Genomic DNA, 17,306 nt, shown 5'->3' with positions numbered 1-17,306 from the left:
TTGTCATTCTCCTGCTGCGCTGCGTACAGACCGGCCAAACGAACGCCAACGAACGGGTTTCGTTGACCTTCGTTGCTGCAATCTGCTCTGTATTATGTATGATAAATATCAATCGTTAGGCGTTCGTTAGCCGTTCGTTGGGCCGGTCTGTACGTAGCTTAAACCCCCTTGCCTAGACGCACAAGCACAACACCACCGAAACACTGGGCTTTACCACAAGCTACTTTCATTATTACTAGACCAGTGAATAGTCATGCAGTGAATAAATGGTGAATAATTAATCTGGGATACAATAACACTGTAAAAAATATTACTGTCATCAGTGTCAATCGGTCATTGACTCCAAAAAACAAGATTTCGCTTTTTTGCCACTTTTTTGAGTTTACATTCCTACAAATTATTTTCATGCTATGCTATAAATTAATAAAACATTATCCCTACTTTCAGTAACCACAAAAAATACTGTGATACTATTCAAGCCGTAGCAGGCATCGTAGCGTGTCGTACTTGTGTTTCCCACTGATTAAAACGAATTTCAAGATATCCTTGCTTATCAGCGTGAGCTAACACTGCCGTCCCCACTATCCGCAACACCATAAAATCAAATCGAGTGTCGTGACATCAGCACTCGCCGTCGACAGTTCAAACGCTACGCGGCACGAAAACTTTTATATCGTTCATAAATTAAGATTTAATTTTACAATCGTGTTTATCACCGGGAAGAGATTATCGGATTAACGACTCGTGATCGCCAGCGTGATTATTAGTTGTAGTACTCGTGTGTAACAGTGACACTAGCAACCATGGTGATCGAGAAGATATGCTGTTTAGGCGCCGGATACGTGGGAGGACCGACCTGCAGCGTCATAGCGCTGAAGTGTCCCGACATCAGGGTGACTGTCTGTGACATGAGCGTGGAGAGGATCAACCAGTGGAACTCGGAAAAACTGCCCATCTACGAACCAGGGCTTGATGAAGTCGTCCAGAAGTGCCGCGGCAAAAACCTCTTCTTCTCCACCGACATCGCTAAGGGCATACGAGAGGCCGACCTCATATTCATCTCAGTCAACACGCCAACGAAACTGTATGGTAACGGCAAAGGCAGGGCCGCAGACTTGAAGTACATTGAGGGAGCTGCACGCATGATAGCTGAACTGGCCACAAGCAATAAGATTGTGGTGGAAAAGAGCACTGTTCCTGTGAAAGCCGCTGAGATTATCATGAAAATCCTACGAGCTAACACTAAGCCTGGAGTCGAGTATCAGATTTTGTCAAACCCTGAGTTTCTGGCTGAAGGCAGTGCCATTGTGGATCTGTTGGAAGCTGACCGGGTGCTGATCGGTGGTGAAGACACTGCTGAAGGTCACGAGGCAGTGAAGAAGCTGTGTTGGGTGTATGAACACTGGATAGACACCAAGAACATTCTTACCACCAACACTTGGAGCTCAGAGCTCTCTAAGCTGGCAGCGAATGCATTTTTAGCCCAAAGGATCTCCAGTATAAACTCCCTCTCTGCGGTGTGTGAAGCCACAGGAGCAGACGTGTCTGAAGTGGCCCGAGCCGTAGGCAAAGACTCCCGTATTGGACCCAAATTCTTAGAAGCCTCAATTGGATTCGGTGGGAGCTGCTTCCAAAAGGACATCCTAAACCTGATTTACCTGTGTGAATGCTTGAACCTACCTGAAGTGGCTGCATACTGGCAACAAGTCATAGATCTAAATGATTACCAGAAGACCAGGTTCACACGTAAAGTCATAGAGTCTCTGTTCAATACAATAACAGACAAGAAAATAGCTATACTCGGGTTTTCATTTAAGAAAAATACTGGTGACACAAGAGAATCACCAGCTATCCATGTGGCCAAAACATTGTTGGAAGAAGGTGCCAAGCTACACATCTACGACCCTAAAGTGGAACACGACCAAATATTCTTCGAGCTAACTCATCCAAGTATCACCTCTGAACCGGAATTATTCCGCAAAAACATCCAGATCCACAACACAGCATACTCAGCCATAGCAGGAACACATGCAATAGTTCTATGTACAGAGTGGGACGAATTCAAAGAGTTGGACTATAAGAAAATATATGATGTTATGATGAAACCAGCCTACATCTTTGATGGCCGCAAGATCCTGGACCATGATTCTCTGGTGAACATGGGCTTCCATGTCCAGACAATTGGCAAGAGGCTGTCAAGGACCAACAGTTTAAGAGCACAAGGCAGTCAAGCACAACCCTAGAATAATAGGTGAGTTTACTTTTGTTACATTTTCCTGTTTGTGTCTGTACTCTGTAGTGATTGGCATTTCTAAGAAATGTGAGCTGATGATGTTAGTTAGTCACATTGATACCAGCTGTTGGAAATTATTTATTTACTTCAGAGCCATTTTATTCGTTCTAGGATCTTTGGTGTCGTACCTCAGAGGATGAAAATAATAAGTCAACTTTTTAAGAAAAACTGTTGATTTTACTATATTGAGATTGTGAATGAGCTCTATCACATAAGTGTAAAAAAAGCGACTCATCTACCTCTGAAGTATACCTACAACTATTATGGACTGTACCTATAAATGTTTATGTTTGCAAACAAATTGGTTAAACTATAAAAATAAATTCACGTGCAAGTTAGAGCTCATAAAAAAGCCATCATAGTAATTTAATAATACAAGTAAATAATATGATAAATATTTAAAACAAATTACAATACGGGTAGAAGCCTAACAATACGTGTGAAGCGAAGCGGGAATGTATCGCTTGATTATAAACGCTGATTATATACATATTGTTAGAAGGAATTATTCACAACATCTTTGTGGCCGCACTCTTATCTCGAGGAATAACACAGAATAGAAGAAAGTTGTCTATGGCATGTCTTGTCTATGGACGGAGCGTTCTCTGACGTTTACCGGCATCTTGTTCTCAAGCATAAATTGCGCATGGCTTCATGATTTTAATTAAGGCGAATCCTAAAAAATATAACATAGTAAGTAAATATTTTAACGCTTAAAAATATATATTGATTATTGCACTTTTATTGAATTATTAGTGATTAACATTAACAATATGCCCACACGTCGGTAGGTGGGTAGAGAGAGAGTGAGTATTGCCAGACGACAAAATAACATTATTAAAAACATAAACTTTGTGTTGGTCAACAACGTGATTAGTGTTCTACTTAGGACTTAGGTCAATGAATGCAATCCAATATAAGTTTATAGAACACTGAATCAAGTACATTTCATACAAACGATACTACTAACAAACTAGGAACTATGTGCAATAGGTGGCTTTAACAGCCAAACAGCAAAGACTGTTGGTCAATATCTTAAATCTTCTTATCGTGACGGTGATAAGGGCTGCACCAGGGTTTGACTGCTTGGTGAATGCATTAACCAGTTCTTAGCATCAGTTGCTGAATGCCCAGGATCCCAATCATATAGTAATCCTAACTAATATTATAAATGCGAAAGTAACTGTGTCTGTCTGTCTGTTACTCTTTCACGCCAAAACTACTGAACGGATTTGAATGAAATTTGGTATACATATGGTCTTGATTACTAAAACTAACTGTCACCCAAAGCAAATGTGCTCTAGGAAATAATTTCAGTTTCATGCAAAACATTGTGAATTTGTGGCTAAAATCTATTGTGAAGTGTGAATCAACATCAGTGGCACCTGTGAAAGTGTTATCTTTGAAAATCACAGTGAAATAACACCAAATCAGTGAAAATAATTTCACCTAACAACTCTTCATACTTCGAAAAAATAGTTGCATACCCTCAAATTGTTTTTTTTGCCTAAATTTAAATTTCAACAAATTTTAATGATGAATCCTTATATATTTCAATAATAAATCACCTAACAACGGCAATATGAATGCACAACAAGTGAATCAACCTGCTAAACCACCAATCCCAGTAGTTTCGACCACGGGAAAGGTTTCCAAAACATCAGCTGGGAATCAAATGTCCCAGTTATCATTATCAACCAAAATCAATCTTGATCCTCAAAACCAACCACCACTAAGTGAAGATGACTGGCAAACAGTGCCAGTGCTTAGCCAACAAAGTAGATACAAGAGAAAAAAACAAAACCAGTCACCATCTCCTGAAAAGGATGTGCCACTAACTAACCGCTACTCCTCATTGCATGTCGATGACACTAGCACAATTAAATCTGTCCCAAATTTGGTTGGTATGAAACCCAAACAACCCTCCAAACCTCCGCCGATATTCTTGTATGGTGTGGAAGACCTAAACCAGCTAACCATTAGCATCGAAGAAGTAGTAGGCCAGGACGACTATTCATATAAAGTTGTTTCAAAAAATCAGCTTATATTATCCTCTAAAACAGCAGACATTTACAAAAAGCTCATTGAGCACATTAGGGAGAAGGGGCTTATTGGGCACACATTCACCAGGAAAGAAGACCGCTCTGTCAAGTTCTTCATTAAAAACCTACATCACACTACTCCAAAGGATGTGATCATAAAAGCAATCGAAGATACTGGTAACAAGGTAAGAGGTGAAGTAGTTAACATTCGAAGGAGAGGTACTAAAGAACCATACAACATCTTCATTGTCAATGTTGAGCAAAATGAAAACAACAAACTGGTAAAGGAAATAAGATATATCTTCCACCAGCGAGTACTCATCGAAGACCCAAGGAAAAGTACCATTATTCCTCAGTGTACAAGGTGCCAAAAGTATGGTCATACAAAAAATAATTGTATGAGGCCATACAAATGTGTAAAATGTGCCGAGGATCATAAAACTACAGAATGCACAAAGAGTAACAACACCCCTGCCAAGTGCACCTTATGTGAAGGCGAACACCCGGCCAATTATAAGGGATGCAATGTGTATGTTGAAATGATGAATAGGAAAACCAAACGTAACACTTTGAAGCATACAGCGGACAAAGTAAAGGAAACTGTATCTAGAAGCAGCGTACCTGTCTCCATGGAACAAAACAAGAACACAACTACCATGTCCTACAGAGATGCTACGGTGTGTTTATCTGCTAAAGAAACAAATCCACTATCATCATCATCATCACCAGCTGTTGATTCTACCAGACCGCAGCCAAACATCCAAATACATCAAAACCATGATGACGGCAACAATATCTACTCAATACTAATGAATACAATGAATAAACAAGCTGAAAAAATAGAACTCCTTCTGAACAACATGGTCATTCTTATGAACCTTTTAACAACGCTTGTGCAGAAACTACCATGAATAACTTGAGAATTGGAACATACAATATAAACGGACTTACGTCAAGCAAAAATGAACTATCAGTAATACTCGAAATAAATAAAATTGACATAATGCTTATATCGGAAACCCACTTAAATGACCACAAGGAGTTTAATTTGGATGGCTATAATATTTATGTTAGTAATCACCCTAAAGGCACTTCACAAGGTGGCTCAGCAGTCCTAATAAGGAGCAGTATAAAACATCACCTTCATAGTACATTCCAAGAAGAGTATATACAAGCTACCACTGTTACAGTGGAAGGTAGAAGTGGAGCCATCAATGTCAGCGCTGTGTACTGCCCTCCCAAACACACTGTGAGTGAGGGAATGTGGGCTTGCTATTTCAAATCATTGGGCCCCAGATTTATCAGCGGCGGCGACTGGAACAGCAAGCACACCTTTTGGGGCTCAAGATTAATCACAACTCGAGGGCGTGAACTCAAAAGGTGCTTAGACTCCTGCAAGCTGACTTCCTTATCCACTGGTGAACCTACTTACTGGCCGACAGACCCAAATAAAATACCCGACCTGCTTGATTTCTTTATAAAAAAGGGTCTCTCAGATTTATACTGTGACGTGGAATCCTGTCTAGACACAATATCTGACCACTCACTTGTCATAGGTACGTTCAGTACAAATATAATTTATAGAGAGCCTCCATTGACACTCTACAACCATAAAACAGACTGGGACGCCTTTGCAGAGTATCTCAACGAAGGTGTAGATCTAAAAGTGAGACTGAAAACAGAAGAAGATATTGATGAAGCCACTTTTTATATAACAAATAAAATACAAGAAGCAGCCTGGCGTTCAACACCTGAAATCAAATTCTCAGCAAAACCAGTAAACATACCATTGGAAATAAGAAGAAAAATCGGTGAAAAACGAAAACTCAGAAGGCAGTGGCAACTGAGTCGATCTTCTCAAGACAAAATGAATCTAAATAGAGCAGCCAGAGAACTAAAGGAGATAATAGAAGAAAATCAAAATGCAACCTTTAAAGATAAGTTATCTCAACTCTCAGCCACAAAGAAAGACAACTACTCATTGTGGAAGATAACAAAAAACTTGAAAAGGCCACAGCAACCAATTCCTCCTATCAGAACACCGCAGGGTACTTGGGCTAAAACACCACAAGAGAAAGTTGATGTCTTTGCAGAGCACCTTAGTCAAGTTTTCACACCAAACAGTTCAAATATGATGGAATTTGAAAAAGAAATAGACCAAGTGATAAATAGTGACCAACAACTATCACCTCCAATAAAACTAGTAACACCCAACGAGCTACACCGAACAATAATGAAGCTAAGCAACAAAAAGGCACCGGGTTTTGACCTCATAACTGGGGAAATTCTGAAGCATCTTCCTAGAAAGCCAGTAGTTTTCCTGACAATGCTATTCAATGCTGTCTTTCGAATACAATATTATCCTAAACTATGGAAAGTGTCGCAGATATGTATGACCCCCAAAGATGGCAAGCCACCCACTGATCCTGGCTCGTACAGGCCTATAAGCCTGCTACCATTACTATCCAAAGTGTTTGAAAAGGTGTTCCTGCGAAGATTAAAACCTATACTCGATGAAGAAAAAGTTATCCCTGATCATCAGTTCGGATTTCGAGAAGAGCACTCCACTGTTGAACAAATACACCGCATTGTGGAAAAGATACGACTGTCCCTAGAAAAAAAAGAGTACTGCTCTGCAGCCTTCCTAGATATACAACAGGCCTTTGATAGGGTGTGGCACAAGGGTCTCCTATTTAAAATGAAAAACCTGGTACCTAATTCCTTCTTCATGGTGCTCAAATCTTACCTACATGGCAGGAAATTCCAAGTCAAAATAGGAGAAACTACTTCAAAACTATATGAGATCCAAGCATCTGTCCCACAGGGTTCAGTCCTCGGTCCAGTGCTATACTCCATCTACACAGCCGACTTGCCTTGCAAAGATGATGATGTTGTTATGGCAACTTACGCTGATGACACAGCCTGTCTCTCGAGCAATAAAGACCCCATCCTAGCCTCACAGAAACTGCAAGCACAACTGGACGATATTGATGTCTGGCTGCAAAAATGGAGGATCAAATCCAGTGCCACAAAATCGGTTCACGTCACATTCACCCTACGCAAAGGTGACTGCCCCCCTGTTAACTTGGGACGGGAACAACTACCGCATAAAAATTGTGTGAAGTACCTTGGTCTGAGACTAGATAGACGACTTACTTGGGCTGAACACATCAAAGCCAAAAAAACAGAAGCTAACCTACAATATCAGAAGCTGAATTGGCTGATAGGAAGACAGTCGCCTCTCTCACTCAACAACAAACTGCTGGTGTACAAGTGCACCATAAAGCCAATCTGGACTTACGGCATCCAACTCTGGGGATCTGCAAGCAACTCCAACCTGGAAATCCTACAACGCTTTCAGAATAAAGTACTCAGGGACATATCTGGTGCTACTTGGTATACCCGAAATGCTGAAATACACGAGTACCTGGGGATGCCCACAGTGAAAGAGGAAATATGCTCATACAGCTCCAAATATCAGGACAGGTTACAGGGACATACCAACAAATTAGCGAGAGATCTACTGATGAGTGACCCCGAGGATACTCGACGGTTGAAGCGATGGCACATCCTGTCCCTCAGTGACAGAATCTAAGTGGAGATAAGCTGGAATTAGAAACCAAGGAGATGATGTTCACTGGACCATCACCCAAAACAACGAGGGATAATGAACATACAATCTGATGAAGACAGAATGTCGATGGCAGATGAGAAAGAGAACAAAAAAAAAAAAAATATGGTCTTGACTCTGAGAAAGAACATAGGCAACTTTTTATCCCGGAATTCCCACGGGAAAACTTTTTAAGGCGAAGCGAAGCTCGCGGGAACAGCTATAGTAATATATTTATTGCAACTATGTAAGTTTTAAATTGGTCTTAATATTATGTACACATGGTCCTTAACATAGTGCCCTGTAGGGCATAGCAAGTTTAATTATTATAATATATATAGCTGGATTACCACTGACTGATTCATTGACATGATTGTTCTCCCAGAAGGAGCCATTTTTTGATATGAAAATGTTTTAGGGAAATGTACAGGGTGCTCAAGTGAGTAGAGAAAAAATCCGAAATTTTAAAAAAAGTTGTAAAAAAAAAAAATTTTTTTTGCTCCTCTTTTTTGGTGACCATACATTTTTTTATATTTCGAGGGTGTATTAAGAGTGTCTGACAGATTATAAAAAAAATATAAAAAAATAAAAAAACAAAATGGCGGCCGAGTTGCAGTGAAGCAAAGTTTAGGGCGTGTCAGACCCGACTTGAGGTGAATTGATCTCCCGGAAGGGGGGGAGGTGGGGGGATGGTGTTTTTTGTAAACGGTGGGGCACATGATGAAATTTATGGGAAAATTCCAAAAAATGATTTTTTTTTAATTGCGGGGGGAGGGGAGATTTTTTTATAAAAACGTGTTTTTTCGGGGATTTTCAAAGCATTTTTTTATTGTGTTGGGGGCATTTGACAAGTTTGACTTGTATAGAGCGGTTGTGTAGTTTGACGAGTAGAGTTGCCATGCGAAAGAATTTTCCCCATTTTTGGGGTAAATTTTGAGATTTTCCCCAAAAACATGAAAAGTAGAAATCGCCACTTTTGATTTTAAAATTTGATGCAGTTTTGTCGGAAAGACCCGTACTAATGACATTTGACCATTTATATTACTTTCGACTGGCAACCCTGGGCGATAGGCGAGATTATATTTTTTCCGATTTTTTTACGTCGACCCAACTTGAGGTGAATTGATCTCCCAGAAGGGAGGCAGGTGGGGTGATGATTTTTTTTGTACACGGTCTGATGTATGGTGCAGTTTATGGGAAAATTCCGAAAAATTGAAAAAACAAAATGGCGGACTGCTTTGGCAGCCATTTTGTAAAAGTGACTTTTTTTCCTGATTTTTGATTTGTTTTTTCACATGTTTAGAGTGGTTGGGGAGATTTGTCTTGTATCGCGCATTTGTGTAGTTTGTTGGGTAGACTATACCAGTTAAATAAAATTTCCCCATTTTTAGGGAAAATTTTGAGATTTTCCCCAAAAACATAAAAAGTAGAAATAACCGTTTTGGATTTAAAAAAATGATGCAGTTTAGTCAGAAAAGCTCATACTAATGACATTTGACTATTTTTATTACTTTCGGCTGGCAACCCTGAGAAATACGGGAGATTATATTTTTGAAAAAGTTCGACGTCGATTCAAGTTGAGGTGAATTGATCTCCCAGAAGGGGGGAAGGTGGGGTGATGTTTTTCTTTGTACATGGTTGTATATATGGTGAAATTAATAGGAAAATTCCCAAAACTGCAAAAATCAAAATGGCCGATGAAATGGCAGCCATTTTGTAAAAGAGAAATTTTACAAGTTTTAAGGCTATTTCACCTGTATTGAGTGGTCTGACAGTTTTGACTTGTAGAGCGCGTTTGTGTAGGTGGATGCATTTAGTTTGCTTATGAAATAAAAACTCCCCATTTTTAGGGAAAAAAACAAAATTTCCCTAAAAACATGAGAAATTATACATAAATATGCAATTTTATCGTTTTGTGATGGTCTGAGGAGATTCGAATGTATGGCGCGTTTGTGTAGTAAAATGCATAGATTTTTAATTAATAATAAAAAACTCACCACTTAAAGAAAAAAAAAAAAAATTTCTCTAAAAACATGGGAAAATTTACATAAATATGCAATTTTGTCGTTTTGTGATGGTCTGAGGAGATTCGAATGTATGGCGCGTTTGTGTAGTTAAATGCATAGATTTTTAATTAATAATAAAAACTCCCCACTTATAGGAAAAAAATACAAAATTTCCCTAAAAACATGGGAAAATTTACATAAATATGCAATTTTATCACTTTGAGATGGTCTGAGGGGTTTCGAATGTATAGCGTGTTTGTGTAGTTAAATGCATACAATTTTAATTTAAAATAAAAACTCCCTCTTATGGGGAAAAAAATCAAAATTTCCCTAAAAACGTATAAAAAATTACCAACATTAGCAATTTCACCCCGTTGAAGTGGTCATACAGATTTATGGTATATCGCGCATTTGTGTAGATAAATACAAACAATAATTATTTAAAATAAAAACTCCCCACTTGTAGGGAAAAAAATAAAATTTCCGTAAAACGTAGAAAAAATTACCAACATTAGCAATTTCACCCCTTTGAAGTGGTCAGACAGATTTGTGGTGTATGGCGCATTTGTGTAGAATGTAGATAAGATAATATAGATAGATAAATATTATTTAAAAAAAAACTCCCCAATTTTAGGGGAAAAAATATTTTCCCTAAAAACATACAAAATGTAAATAAATTTTACCACAGTTTAAGTGCCGAGCGCAGCGAGGCCATAGTCCTTCTACAAGTTATACCACAATAAAACCAGCCGAGCGCAGCGAGGCATCCGACAAGTAACTCTGCCATAAAGAAAAGAACTATGGGAAAAGTCCCGTTTGAGAAGTGGAAAGCCGAGCGAAGCGAGGCAAAACAACCTAAACCATCAATCCAAAACCTAGAGAGCCGAGCAGAGCGAGGCAAAACTACTGAAACCAACATCCGAAAACCCGAAGAGCCGAGCGAAGCGAGGCTAAAGCGCAATAAACAGCAAGTGCCTATGAAACTGCAAAGCCGAGCGAAGCGAGGCAAAACAACCGAAACTATCATTCCGAGACCTAGAGAGGAGCCGAGCGAAGCGAGGCTAAACAACTTTAATCACCAACTGCCTGTTTAACTGGAGAGCCGAGCGCAGCGAGGCAAAACAATCCAAGCCATCATACCACAAACCTTTAAGAGCCGAGCGCAGCGAGGCAATACAACTTAAGTACAACCTTACCGTTATTGAGGAGCCGAGCGAAGCGAGGCAAAACAATGCAAACCACCATACTGCAAACCCTGGAGCGTCGAGCAAAGCGAGACGACACTACTCAAACCCTCGTCAACACAACTATATATTATGCCCTGAGAGCCGATTGTGGCAAAGAAATACCTTGAATGAATAAAAAAGAAAGAAAAAGGTTTGAGCGCGTTTATAGTTCCAATTATGGATTAAGTTGAAGTTAAACATAGTTCTGTAAAAAATAGTCTTAAACAGCAAACCTACGTAAGAAATTAATGAATAAAAAAAAGCCTGTGTATTTCGTTGCTATGAAAAAGTTTTTCTTCAGGACAGAGTAAACTAATAATCGAGATGCTAGAAAAACGCGCGAATGGAGGTGACTCATATTTATGAGATATTAAAGAACCCAATATTTGTACACAAAACGATGTAGGCTCGATACTAGGTAAAGTTTACGAAACCAAAAAATGACCATATAGATCAGTTTCTCTACCGTATTTGTGTGAGAAAATCCGTAATTCAGAATGAAAATAGTCTTCATTCAATTCATGTGGAGAAGTGGATTTTTTTAAGTTAAGTCAAAAGTTAAGAAATGAAAAAGTTCCACTCACAAAATGCCGACACCATATGACCCCAATTTTTACAAAAAAAAATATTTAATATTGGAACAAAATACGAGTAGTAGCGTTTTTAGTTGGTAATATCCTGACCGTCTGTTAAATGTACGTCAATGTTGCAGAAGGCATTAAGCTACATTTTTTCCGTTTAGTTTTTCCCAATGGAAACTTTTCACTGCCCGTGAGTATATTATGGCAAAGTCAATACGCATCTGTTACCAAATTTCATACTGAAATTAGATTTCAAGGGACTAAACCCCATAAAATATTCGATACGTTACAGTCAAGTGAATAACCGTATCTCACCAAAATTCATACTGAAAACTGTATCCCACCTAAAACAAAATCTACAGTATGCCTGTTATAATGAAAATCATAGTGAAAACAGTTTTTAAGTCATAACAAAACGGAAGAAAGATTTGCTACGGTATATTCAAGTCAATACCCTGCTGAAACCGAAATTCATACCGAAAACTGTTTCCCACTTCAAACAAAATCGTCAGTAACCCTATAATTAAGAAAATCATAGTGAACACAGTTTTTTAGGCATAACAAAACGCAAGAAAGATTTGCTACGATATGTTCAAGTCAATACCCTGCTGAAACCGAACCAAAAGCATCAAAGCACCGCGCGGCTGCTTGCAGCCCGCGCCACAACGCGACCTCTAGTTCTTATATATAGGTAATAATATTCTAAGTAATACAAAGTAACAATTTTTTAGGTATTTGCTTACATAATAAATATAAAATCTATATTAAATTTTAACATAAAGTAGGTAATAATAGAATCAATAAACAATTTTTTCATAATAAAGATATAGGTATTTATAGTTAGTTATTTCAGTTTTCAAGTAGGTATTAATTTACTGAGTAATAGCATTTCTGTGTTAGTAGAGTTTTTACCTAATATGACTGGAGGAAGCTTCTCTCTTGCAGCCTGCAATACACATAGTTCAATCAATTGATTTTGTTTGATTGCACTCGGCCTATGTACACATGATATGGGTGCTAACTCATCGGACCTTGGCCCAATGACGTCTCGATTGGTGCCACTTACGCTTAGATTAACAATATACGAACCAGATGGAGTGTAAAAACCTCACTCTACCACTGAGCTCTTATTTTAAATTAATTCGGTTAGAAGATATTTGTGAATTTATTCATTGGTACAATGGTTGTCATTATAGGATGTAAATAAAATGTGAACAGTTTTTTTTGTCTGCTGTGTTTTTGTATGTGCCATACCATCTTATTCGTATATTGTTAATCGAAGCACTTACGCCAGCATACATGCACCTACCTACGTGACCAGAAATTAATTTAATAACTTGACCCTGGTTTCGGAAATGGCAGAGAGGTCACCGAAATCGTGAGGAAAAAACTATTTCCGGTATCCCAGCCAGGTAGTTTACCCGGGTATAGCCTGCTACCGGTATCTGACCCTCTCTGATCTAGGTAAATCATCATCACCATTAGCCAATAATGATCCACTGCTGGGCACAGGCCTCTGCCAAGGAGCGCCACACCACTCGATCCTCGGCCTTCCTCATCCAGCCACTACCGGCGACCCGCCTATGTCGTCGCTCCAGTGGGCAGGAGGGCGTCCCACGCTATGTTTGCCTGTTCGTGGTCTCCACTCGTGAATTCGTCTAGCCTGAGATATCTGCGTAACAGAAATTCTGGACCAATTTTTATAAATTTTGGTATTTTGCAGGAAACAAAACCCCGGATTAACAAATGCATAGGCGACTTTTTATCCCCCGGGAAAGTCTTTTAAGGTGAACCGATGCCCGCGGGCAACAGCTAGAACTCAAGTCAAAATCACTATGAAAGGTGTTAATAATGAATAGAATTTAGAAACGTTTAAAGCCATACCATAGTGAATTATGATGGCTTAGGTGTGCGGGATTGGATCTGGTTGTGAGGTCACCGCATGAGTGTTTTGTAATTATTTATTTTATAAAGTATTTGTACTTCCGGTGATGATTATTCTATAAATATGTAAAGTGGTTTCTTATTAATAGGAATGCGGATGTACAGTCATTTAAACTTTTGTACGTTGTTGTGTTTTTTTAGCAAAGACTTTTCTTCAAAATCGGTTCAATCGTGAATAAAGTATATTTTCTTTCTTTTTTCAGTCGTGCGTGACGCAATTTTAACACTCAGTTGTGTTATAAGTACCTACTAGGTAAAATGTTTCAATGTTTTATGGCTGATTTATTAAGATATACCTACATGACAAATAAGTAAATAGGTAGGTGTAAGTATAATTTTTTCTAACTATGGATTACAATTAGATAAACATAATAGGTAGATCTGCGCAATCACCATTGACTTTAGTTGTCGATTGTACGTTGTACCAATAGCTGTTAATGCTATTACGTATCGTATATCGTTTATCAGTAATTATCTGTCTCGTGTAGATACATGGTAGATAGGCAGGTACCGTATCGTCTAATGCACGTGAAGTGTAAGATATTACCACATAAAACCTAGTTGGTATCCAGTATACTCCAAACCCCTGACTAAGGACTGGCTGTCTGTGGATAAAAGACACGCTGTATCTGTAGGATAAAAGACACGCTGTCACTGTCTTTGACAGTATATATTTTATCACACAGGTAGCCAGTATCCAGACATTGTGAAACAGGACCTATGGCTGCCTGTCCACCAGAGCGGAGCGGTGTGCGAAGCCATAATAGTCAATTTAGGGGAGTTTTCGATTTTTACCTGTCAAAACTTTTGGGACGGGAGAAAACAACTTGAATTTAATACGAAAATATAAGTACCTATATACTTACCTAAGTATTTTAAAATTTAAAACAATGCGCCATTCCTGTGCGTGGCGGATTCTCATCATAGATATTATAATGTTTAATTCTTATCTCCGCCACCGGAAATTTCTACTTTGATAACGGTTTTGTTACATTCATAATTTAAACAAATTATAATTTTTTTACTGTAACTGAGCCATTAGTTACGAACGCGCGAACTGAGTTGTTCATAATTATTTTTCTCTTTTGCACTTATACCTATCTACTTTAAACGCTGTTCTATGACCAAGTTTCAGGTAGACTCACAATTTATTAATAACAAATGAGGACATCTCACACACGGCCAATCGACCCCGAACTAGACAGAGCCTGTAGGTAATAGGGGACCGGCGATATATATGTATCTAGTTACATATGAAATATACAAATTAACAAGAAATTAACACCCAAGAGCCGAGTCCAAATATCTGCCCCGGCCGGCGATCGAACCCAGGACCTTCGGCATAGCATTCAGGGTCACTAACTACTAAACCACCATTTGGTCGTCAATAAAATTGTATTGCTAGTTTTTTCTCCTGAGCATTTCGTTAAAAAGGTCTTTTCCATGGAAATCCTAGGATAAAAAGGGTCAATGCTTTTTCTTTACTTCATATTTTCACAGTTTATGTACCTAAACTAAATTATGTTTTTTTTTGTTACAGATAATGTTAAGTAAAACGCCGCAGGAGTCACAATCATGGAAACAAGAGTATTATACTTATTACTTACCTACCTTTAATGTATTGTTAGGTATACTTATTATAAGAGCAAAAAGGTTCAGATTTTTCGAAAAATAATTAAGGGCCGGTTTTTTTATCCATAGTTAACTCAACAAAAAAATTCGTGAAAATTCACCACTATTTAAAAAAACCAACATGCTGCCATGCTTGACTGATAACTTGACTAATGGTTAAAGTTGACTAGGGATAAAAAAACCGAACCTTGATATGCTGGGTAGATACATTCATCTACAAACGGGAATGTCACTGTTGAAATGCACCCTGTATCATGCAAGTGAATAACTTATACAGGATGTTGCAAAAAGGGTATACTTTCGCGAATTTTGAAATTATGATTTCAGATTCGGGCTGAGATATACCATGCTGCACATGCTGGTTTCGGCTTAGTCTACCCTTTTTGCAACACCCTGTATTATCTATCGCCATCTGGATAGTTATGAGCTTGTAGGGAAAGGGAAAGGGAAAAGGAAAGGAAAAGGGAAAATTAGGGAAAAGCTTAGTTTAAGTTTATTTAATAAGTAATACATACTTAGGTGCAATACTTGTAAAATTGAGATTTATCATGATTTTAAAATTTATGAGTGTTTTGGTTATGACAGTGAAATAAACTTTCTATAGGTTGCAAAAGTTGTATTGTATACTAAGCCTTAGTATACTTCTTTTGCAACATCATGTATTAAGTACATAGGTGCTTACGTAGGTACAATGTTATGGAATGGCACTTGATAAAAAATATTGATGGTAAAAACTTTATTTTTAAAAACGTAATCAAATCAATGTTTTTTTAAGTACAGAAATTATTAAGATTAGCTAATATTACGAGTACTTATAAGTGCATTTAGTTTAAAACTTTAGTTCCTACTTTATCCGATACTCTATGATCATTGATCACAATGAATTTTAATTTTATTTTAAATTTACTTACTTACATAAAAAGTATTTATTCGACTTTTTTGTCGACTGTACATCGATATTTATTTTTTGTGTTAATTTATTTGAATTGTACGAAAGTTTCATTTCTCCCAATCTCAAAGTAAGACATATTTTCCGAATTATTTATTAATACCTACTTAAGTAAGCATTAAAATCAGTTAATGTTAGGTATAATTACTTATTGCATTTCGTTAACATTCTTCATAATTAAATGGTTAGTTACTATTAAGTAATTTCATTTTGTATTATTATAATAAAATAGATATTAAATGTATTTTTACTATATTTAAGACCTTGTTTAATTATAATGATGTACATCTGATCTCTACCATTTAGACCTCTGTCCATGCACATGATTCCTATGGTGGTATACTAAGTCGATTATAGGTCTTCGCACATTATAACAACTCCACGCCAAAGCGGCAGCAACTCTACTCACACTCCTTTAGTTTTTCTAGATATTTTGTGTACGATGCGTAGGCCACTCGTTGTACACTACTTTTAATCATTTTTTGAAATTAAACCTTGAACATATGACACAGGGCTTAAATATCAATGTCTAGCATAGAGTCGAGTCGCCGGTGAGTTGTTATAATGTGCGAAGACCTTATAAAGTTGTTCAGAATAACCCACTGAGTCACCCCTTTCGAGTTAGTATACATACATCCACTTTGATTATATACAACCCTATAATACCTAACCTACTGGTCGGTTAACAGACATTATATGACTAGATGCGCCACAAATGCACTAATTTCTATGAGAACCGTCCATGCCGAAATTTGTGTAGGTATATTTTAATTTTTGACACTGATAAGGACAGCTGGACGGAACGATAAAATATATGCTGTCACTCTCAGTTCTTTTTTTGTGACAGCATGTACTTAGGTATTATATCTCACATGTAGCCACTAACCAGTCATAGTGAAACAGGGCCTAAGTGCCAATTTCACCATTCTCGGTAATCTAACCAACAGGGATTGATTTATAAATTAAACGTCATCTCCATATAAAATTCATGACAGATGTGTCAAAAGTTAACCATTACTCCCT

General features: G+C 37.9%; 1 protein-coding gene across 2 annotated transcripts; it reads left to right on the top strand.

Moving 5' to 3' along the window:
- Positions 1-330: 330 nt before the first annotated feature.
- On the top strand, positions 331-15,368 carry LOC105390100 (UDP-glucose 6-dehydrogenase). 2 transcript variants are annotated; one of them, XM_048629855.1, is made up of 3 exons: positions 331-2,251; positions 6,722-6,725; positions 15,243-15,368. In XM_048629855.1, the coding sequence occupies exon 1, from the start codon at positions 804-806 to the stop codon at positions 2,241-2,243; it is 1,440 nt and encodes a 479-aa protein (XP_048485812.1). In that variant the 5' UTR covers positions 331-803; the 3' UTR covers positions 2,244-2,251; positions 6,722-6,725; positions 15,243-15,368. The 2 variants fall into 2 exon arrangements, with proteins under 2 accessions (XP_048485812.1, XP_011559643.2); XM_011561341.3 differs by lacking the exon at positions 6,722-6,725 and having other exon boundaries at positions 333-2,251.
- Positions 15,369-17,306: the final 1,938 nt, after the last annotated feature.

This window comes from Plutella xylostella, chromosome 24 (genome assembly GCF_932276165.1).
Source record: "Plutella xylostella chromosome 24, ilPluXylo3.1, whole genome shotgun sequence".
Lineage (NCBI taxonomy): Eukaryota > Metazoa > Arthropoda > Insecta > Lepidoptera > Plutellidae > Plutella > Plutella xylostella.
The sequence above is the reverse complement of the archived record's forward strand: the minus strand, read 5'-3'. Positions and strand labels throughout refer to the sequence as shown.

Excerpts from the sequence above, each read along its gene's own strand:
- LOC105390100 (XM_048629855.1), top strand. The coding sequence starts at position 804 with ATGGTGATCGAGAAGATATGCTGTTTAGGCGCCGGATACGTGGGAGGA.